General features: G+C 40.6%; 1 protein-coding gene across 1 annotated transcript in view; it reads right to left on the bottom strand.

Annotated features, from left to right (window-relative positions):
- Positions 1–6,280: 6,280 nt before the first annotated feature.
- LOC109474028 (ATP-dependent RNA helicase DDX1-like) overlaps positions 6,281–8,902 on the bottom strand; it is a 21,790-nt gene continuing 19,168 nt past the window's right edge. The window contains 5 exon segments of the mRNA XM_019774235.1: positions 6,281–6,638; positions 7,145–7,361; positions 7,933–7,975; positions 8,087–8,165; positions 8,437–8,509. Coding sequence (XP_019629794.1) covers positions 6,511–6,638; positions 7,145–7,361; positions 7,933–7,975; positions 8,087–8,165; positions 8,437–8,509 — 540 coding nt within the window. The 3' untranslated portion in view covers positions 6,281–6,510.

Genomic DNA, 8,902 nt, shown 5'->3' with positions numbered 1-8,902 from the left:
AAATTGCTACGTTTTAGGTTGCTTTTTAAAGTTTCTATTTCGCCTCAGGCGACAGCCGCTTTTTAGGGGGAGAAATCCAATACGCGACCATAATTTCTCTCAAGTCATCAATCAAACCTAGGTTTGTGGTACATTTTTTGTGAAACATAGTAAATGTAGTGGGAAAGTTAAGAAAGCAACGATGAGGTCCATGATTTGGCTCATACCTAGTCGTAAAGAGTGGCGACAGCATTTTGTACATTTGAATGAGAACGAGTGTGACATGCTGTATCTCAAATGACTAAAAGTGGAATGTGGGACCAAGGAGGTTATAATGGAGACACTATAACTTCTTTCGTATGAGTAGTTGTTTGAAGATGTGAAAAGGAGTCTAGAAAAGTGTGACATACGGTGTAATTAAAAGCAGTGAAAGCTTTAGTGACTGGATGACTGGATGATTGGATTTTAGGATAGAAATGTATGAGCCTGGGTTTGTTGCTTGACAAATGAACTATACTCACAAGTTACAAGTGTGCCCACTGTCTTCTCTCACTGCTTTGCTGTCTTATTTCCTTCTGCATCTTCAAGTGAACTGGTTTGCTGTCAAAGCCATCATCGCAGGTTTCTCCCAGACTGGACAGCCAGCACACACCTAAAAATAATATGAAAGGATGTTTTAAGGACAAACATCCCCAGGCAACACTGATTATAACCAAACTAATGATAGCATCGTGCAATTCAACTATCCCATTGATTGAATAGATTTTGAAAGAGTTAGGCTCTAGAAAACTGCTTTTAAAAGTGCTGTACTTGTAGCATGTTACACCTTTAGAGTTCTTATTGATAATAACATTTGAGGCAAGGAATAAGTCATGTAAGTTGTCAAGCAAGTTGCTTGAATCGATGCACAAAAGGTTAGTATTAGGCTTTTCAAAGTGTTACTAATAGCAAGCTATGTCGCAGCTTTTAAGACATCCAATAGAAAAGGAAAAATCTATGACATTGTTGTTAAGTATTGTCTCACCTGCATGAACAGGTACAAACTCTGTGTCTTCAGGTCAACTGGTTTGCTGAGCCGTCATCCCAGGTTTCTCCCAGGACAGGAACGCCAGAACACACCTAATATAATGAATACTTTATTACCTCCATGAAATGTGTCATGGAGGTTATATTTTCAGTTGCGTTTATCTGTCTGTCTGTTGGTCAACAAGATAACTTAATTATCTTGAAACTTTAAAAAACTTTAAGATAACATTTATGTGATCATCACTCTGCATAAGCTTTACGAAAGCACTAAACATGTCATGGAGGTATGAGATTGTCGAACTCTAGTTAGTTAGTGTGATGCTCCCCCAAAAATTTCCCGGCAACTAGGTGACTATGAAAGTGATAAAATCCTGCAATTTAACTACCAGTATCCCTTTGCTTAGATATGTACACAGTGTTAAAAGTAGCTTGCTATGCCTCTTACTTCTTAACACAGAGAAAAAATAAAGTTGAAAGCATTGTCTCACCTGTACAAACTCTTCACTCTGTCGTCAACTTCAAAGTCAGCTGTCTCATCTAGCCTGGTTTGGACAGGAACATCAGGACTGCTGACCCTAATTATAACTACATAATCATAAAAGAATAATTGATACCAGGTACATGACTATTGTATGGATGGGTAACTAGCTACCAGGTAAAGATGAACTCTTGTAAGCAACCTTTTACTCTAGAAATGTTGACAAGTGCTCAAGAAGTGTAATGTACTTTTTAAGTCAGTGTAGTAATTTATTCAAGTCAAAGGAAATACAAAATTAATGTGAAAGATGTTTTGCTACATGTGTGTTATTTCTATAAAGTGTACGACATAAGAGAAGAGTGCTAGAGTCAAACAGATATTCTAAAGCATTGTCTCACCTGTGGATGTTGTTGTCATCTTGCTCGTGTCTCTAAATCACCAGATCAGGTCCAATGTCAGGTTCAGACAAGAGTCTTCAATACTGCATCAGTCAGCAGCCACCTAACTATACAGACATCAGAAGTTATACATTTGTCTCGAATAACAAAGTATATAGTAGATTGAATGCAGAATTCAGATTTTCTCACCTGAGAGTCATCTTTGGTCTTCAAATCACCTGGTCTGGCCCAATCTTCTCTTGTCAGGTTTACAAAGAATTCACCACTACTACATCAGTCAGCAGCCACCTAACTATACAGAAATTAGAAGTTACACACTTGTCTCAAATAACATCAAATAGCTGTTAGTTAAAATGCAGAATTGGGAATTTTCTTACCTGATATTCCTCTTTGGTCTTCAAATCAGCTGGCCTGGTCCAATCTGTCGTCAGGTTCAGACAGTAGTCTTCACTCCTATATAAGTCGGCAGCCACCTAACTATGCAGACGTTAAAAGTTACACACTTATTTCAAATAATGCCGAGTAAATGGTAGGTAAAATGCAGAATTGGAATTTTTCTTACCTGATATTCAATCCTCTTGGGTCATCAAATCATCTGGTCTGGTCCAGTCTGTCTTGTCAGGTTCAGACAAAAGTCCTCATTACTGCATCAGTCATCACTTAACTAATATACAGAAATTAGAAGTTAGACACTTGTCTCAAATAATAAAAACTAGCAATGCGCATACACTCCTTAAATATCTTTTACTTTAAAACAAACACATATCTCGAACCTCTACGAAAACTCTTCAGAATGACCATAAAATGGGGCTAGAAACAACAATGAAATAAATCAACCCCCTTCAACTAAAACTTTATGTGGAATACGAAAAAAAACTGGGCGCAAAATGTTTTGAAAACAGGAATTGCTACCGTCAAGCATGGTCAACTGTAGTATTTGGGCCCGGGAAGTACTTGGGCTTGGTCATTACTCTTTACTGAATTACTCTAAAAACGAAACGAACAAGCTTTTAAATTATACATCATACGCGGTGCAGATGATAATGAAGAACGAAAGTATGATGAACTCGACATAACTAGTTTTCAAACGTTTTGTATCGTATTCATTTCGGCGCCTTGAAACTTAGAGGACCCCATCTTGTTCACGCAAATTTTTGGCGGGCCTCATCAAAAATAATTATGTAACGTTACACGGCCACATTCCAACAGGTGTTTTGAACCACGTGGAGATAAAGAGAAAAATGGTTTGGTTAGTGCAAAATTTCTTTTGACAAATACAGCCTCAAAACGGTGAACAACTGACTAAAACGACATGCACATACATTTAACACTCTACAAGCGCACCATACATTAAAAATGTTGAAAACGCGGCTTCATGGACTTTTCTAAGCCTGTGTAAAATTAGGAACGGTCGCTGCCTAATATACATTGTAGAAATAGTTCATTTCTTACGGAATATGTTGACATGTTCGTACTACTTGCTAAGGAATAATGCCAGCCAAACAATGTACTGGTTTACCTGCAACAATAAGTGAAGTCGTCTCCATACCACGCTTACGTTACTCTTCCCGTGTCGCCATGTTTGTCTTCTCCAAAATTCGCCAGGTCAGGAAATCCGCATTTTCTCCTCAAAACATCACCATAACGGCACAAATCGACAGCACAAACTCCCAGACATTCTGCTGCACACTTACTAAGACATTCTAGCGACGAAAACGTCTAAAAGTACCCAGAAAGTTGTGAAAAAAATCAGCCCAGAATATTCCCGTCGTACGAAATCGCCATTTTGGACCATACCAAAATTGCTTTTACACAGGTGTGCAGAACGGCCGTGCATAATTAATGTGAAGTTGATGATCTAATTATGACGACCAATGACGGCCCGTTTCGGTGCCAGGCACTTATGTGTGTCGAAGAAGGACGATTAGATTATCTAATTACGAAGGAGACTAACGTTCATGTCAATCTCGTTAAAAAAAAATTGGTAAAATGCAGCTACAGGGCACCTTTAATTTCTATCATCACAAATAAACGTTTTCAAGAATAAGCTGTTATGTGGCTACAGTATAAAACATAACACTCTTGCCCAATTTTCCTATTCATCTATTTTCGCGGTTTATTCCGTGGTAGAATAAACACCTTCCCCACACAGGCAAACCTGTCCTTGGTGCTGAACACCTTCCCCACACAGGCAAACCTGTCCTTGGTGCTGAACACCTTCCACACACAGGCAAACCTGTCCTTGGTGCTGAACACCTCCCACACACAGGCAAACCTGTCCTTGGTGCTGAACACCTTTCCCACACAGGCAAACCTGTCCTTGGTGCTGAACACCTTCCCCACACAGGCAAATTTGTCCTTGGTGCTGTCAAGTTCAACAGCAGGAAAGACCTGGAGTAAAACCCCCATAAGAGCACATCTCACAATCATTAGACTGTATTTTGGTGTAGAATATGATCAACAGATATAATTCATGCAATTGAGGATCCTATTTGCATAATCAGGGGGATTAATGTATACTTGCTTAGTCATAAGAAAGTCATTTGGCGAAGGTATGAGATCGTGGAACTCTAGTTGTATGTGGAGTAGTCTTGAGTACTCACTCACTATCCAGTTTAAAGTCTGCTGTTCCCAGTCATACCAGGGTTACACCTTATGTATGGCTTGTGGGGTCGTGTGGCGCAACGGCAGCGTGCGCGACTCGGAATCGAGAGGTCCCGGTTTCGAGTCCTGACATGCCACCGATCTTGTGCCCTTGGGAAAGGCACATTATACGACTTTCCCCCACTAGACTCAAGTGAAAATGAGTATTGTCTGTCCAGTATTTGTTTCTATGTGCAGGACACAACACCAGCAACAGCTGCCTCTGTTCCGCGTGTATTGCGTTGTTGCAATTTCAATAAAATCAAAAAATCAAATCATATGTATGTGATCTTCCAATGCATGTACCTTTGCTTTCATCACATCACATTCCATCAACCAGTGTAAGAATGAACAAGACCTAATGTCAACTTATCTGTATCTGTATCCATATAGCCGGTATAACCGCCCTTCAGCGTCACACCAACTTTGCAGGCACGCGACGCGGCTGCTGCTAGCTATATCAAACCGAACGACTTGTTACACTCAATCTTTGCACATTTGATTGCAGGAGTTGTTTGAAGCTTTCTAGTGATGATGCCCCAACTGTGCTTGGTGGCAACGAGTTCCAGTCTACGATATATATAGTTCTGGTGAAATACGAGTTTTTGAATACCTCAATTCTTGGTTGATAACTCTGATATTTGAAGGCATGACTGTTTCTTGTTCTTTTCTGGGCTGGTATCAGATACTTATATCTATTAGCAGCATTGCGCTGGTTGTCATTGCCATATAAAATACTATGTATTTATGTGTATTTTTATGTAGATATGCCACGGACACAAGTTATTGTATGTAGAGCATCATTTTTTATTTATTATGGTCTGGCTTTCCACCATCTAGTTTGTTGCATTTTCCTTACAGCCATGTCTCCAGTTATGGAACCGGCAGTAACAGCAATATGTATTTTACTATTGCAAAGCTACAATAAACTTTAAAGCTCTTTGGGGAATATTTCTTTCCTCTTTTGCATATTTGAGCTTACACTTGGTGTGCTCTTTCAATACCTGAAGCGATCTTCATTAACATTCGGCCCCCAAGGCCGTCGCAAATAGCTATCTTAGAGGCACAAAAGCCTTGGAAAGGCGTTCTCTACATTTTACTTTCAGCCTTAAAGAACCCAATGGCACTTTTGATCCTAGTGTATCTTACCTTCCCAAGACACACAAGAAACAGATCACTATTGGTATGTACGGGAAAGAGGATTGCAATTTAGATTTTGCCAGAAAGTAAATTCTCTTGCTCATCCTTTAACAATATGAGAACTTCCCGCTGTGCCTTATTGTTTGCTTTGAAGCAGATCTGCACACATCAGAGAAGGAAGACATTTGTGAGAGTTTGCCAGTTCAGTAGTCACAGAACGTCGACAGAATGTACTGCGCCTACACAAACCCCCAATTTTTGGCGACGTCTCAGTGAGGAGCCTAATGGTACAGTATTGTGTGCAATTTGCAAGAATTCTAGGAATTGTACAGGCATTTTGTCCACAGGCATGCGGAATGTCCACAGGCATTTCTCTGACCCACATCTATGCCCATATTCCTGGAACCCATATTCCTGGAACCCTGAAGATCTGTCTGCTCCAGATGGCCCTACTTTCTGTGCCCCGGGGCCCGTTCACTATACACTCAGGGGAGGAGTGTACTGTATCTACCAAGTCTTCCTCAAAATCAAGAAATGATGGCAGTGCCAAACAATAACCCTAACAGCAACCACCGTCGCCATGGCAATGTATGTTTTCATTGCCAGTCTTGTTCAGTTTTCGTTTTTTCGGATTTTTGGTCAACGTTGCATCAGAATTTCATCTGTTGCAGACAATATTTTTTGGACACATCATTTGGAAACTGCAGACCGAGTGTGAACCTTTTAATATATGAGCGAATATGACCTTATATGAGACGTTCTGCCTAAGTGCTGTGCACAATACATTACATTATGGGTTTTGCGCAGGTGCAGTACGTTCTGTCGATGTGCTAGTAGTCACGTGGTTCACAGTTTGAACAGAGTCTGCTGGTTTTCCCTCAGGTTCAGGTAGGATGTCTGTGCCATCCTCTCCAGCTCTGCCAGCTCACTCACTGTGGGGGCCAGCTGGGCGGCATGCCCCTTGTACAACCCACCTGGAATAAACACAACAATGTTTGCATCAAACTGCTTTGAACCAACAATACAAAGCAGGGCTCGAAATTCATTTTTGGGAATAGGTGCACTGTTGCACCCAACCTAAAAAAATGGGTGCACAAAAAATATTTTAGGTGCACCATATATTAATTAAGATATAATAAGTAGAATATCTGCAAAAACTATAATTATGTTTCATTTCAAGAAAACCACTATAACAATAGTTGTATTTACTTTTTCTTACACTTAGATGTTAAGAATATGCTCTAACTACTACATTTAACATCTTTACATACGTTAAACCGAAAAATATTTGAAAGAAAAATGGGTGCACAGCTCCAAATTTGGGTGCACTAAGGTGCACTTGCACCCAGTATTTTGAGCCCTGCAAAGCCATCGGTTTTGTGTACAGATAGCAGTTCAGCATTAATAATATTTTTTAATCTGAGAAATAACAAATTACATTGTACATAAGTAGTGTAGGGTAACAAAGAATAAAACTCACCCCCAGCCTTCCTCTTCTGACCGTACACCACCTTCCCATCAAACTCATCCACAGGAACCTTCATGTCTGGCTCCACCTGCTGGATTATCACTCCCAGGTGTTCCTCAATGTCTGCCAGGTACTGGGGCTCGTCAAACCAGATGGCACAACCTCCCTGGGACGTCAGTCTGGTGTTGTAACAGCCCCTCCCCCTGCTAGGACAGCCGTGGTACCACACCTGTACAGGTACAACACCAAGCAGTGGTTACAACACACTACACTACTGGTTACAACACACTACACTACTGGTTACAACACACCACAATGGTTGCAACACACTACACTGGTTACAACAAACTACACTACTGATTACAACACACTACACTGGTTACAACACACTACACTACTGGTTACAACACAATACACTTAGTCTACTGATTACAACACAATACACAGCTGGTTACAACACACTACACTACTGATTACATCACAATACACTGGTTACAACACACTACACTACTGATTACAACACAATACACTGGTTACAACACACTACACTACTGATTACAACACAATACACTGGTTACAACACACTACACTACTGGTTACAACACACTACACTACTGGTTACAACACACTACACTACTGGTTACAGCACACTACACTGGTTACAACACACTACACTACTGGTTACAACAAACTGATCATAAGAGTTATGTCATTCTCCTGTTTTGATCTGTTTGTATTCCACAATTATATTAATCACTGCTATTAGCATACAGTTGGGAATGTTCTCATTAAAAACCTACCTTTTCCTTAACAGTGGACACAAAACTGATGGCAAGACCCATTCTGAAAAGGAGAGCAAAGATCATAATTATCATTTTTGACACTAGCTGCTAAGAAAAAAAGCCAAGACGTCATGGTCAAAACATTGTTGAGGAAAAGATGAATCACTCGTACCTATCAGCTCTGCCAACACGGCCAATTCTGTGCACATAGTTCTGCTTTTCATCAGAAGGGGGTAGAGTGACATTGATAACTGTGTGGTGAAAAGGAGACATTTGATATTTCAGATAACCTTCATGTATCTGATACATGTATATGTACGTAAAAACTATCCATAATGTCTAAAATGTTCCCCTTCTTTAGAAAAATCCATCTACATCCATCCACTGTACTGCTCACAAAGATTTGGACAATTGCACATGTGGGACGTTGCTGTAACAGTTGTAATAATTGTTTGACCTAATTTCAGCAAGCTGACAAACACATTACTGGAACTGTTACTGGAACTGTGGACAGCCCCTCACCATATGGAATCCCTTTGACGTCCAGACCTCGAGCTGCCACATCAGTACAGATCAGGAAACGCACTCTACGATCCTGGAATGACAAAAAAAATGAACCAAAAGATACTCAAAGCTAATTGCTAAAGCTATAGTGTAGGGACTGAAAACCTTGCCATTTCTTCACACCATGCGCGTCCGTGTGGTGTAGTGGATAGAGCGTTCGACTGTCAAGCAAGGAGACCCAGGTTCAATCCCCAGGGTTGGACCCAGACATGTCCGGACATGCACCCAGACGTTGTGCCCTTGGGAAAGGCACTTAACACGCATTTCCCACCTCAGTTAGAGGGATCCTGGGCCCTACTAGGGTTTGGGTTGGCGTTAGGAAGAGCATCCAGCCGTAAAAATCTTGCTTCAAAAAAAGATACTTGGTGCAAGCACGTCTAACCCCCGGTTGGGGAAAATTTGACGTCAACTCGGTCCACTACCT

The sequence above is a fragment of the Branchiostoma belcheri genome, unplaced genomic scaffold (genome assembly GCF_001625305.1).
Source record: "Branchiostoma belcheri isolate BF01 breed outbred unplaced genomic scaffold, Haploidv18h27 scaffold3, whole genome shotgun sequence".
In the NCBI taxonomy this organism is placed as follows: domain Eukaryota; kingdom Metazoa; phylum Chordata; class Leptocardii; order Amphioxiformes; family Branchiostomatidae; genus Branchiostoma; species Branchiostoma belcheri.
Note: the sequence above shows the minus strand (reverse complement) of the source record. Positions and strands in the feature narration are given on the sequence as shown.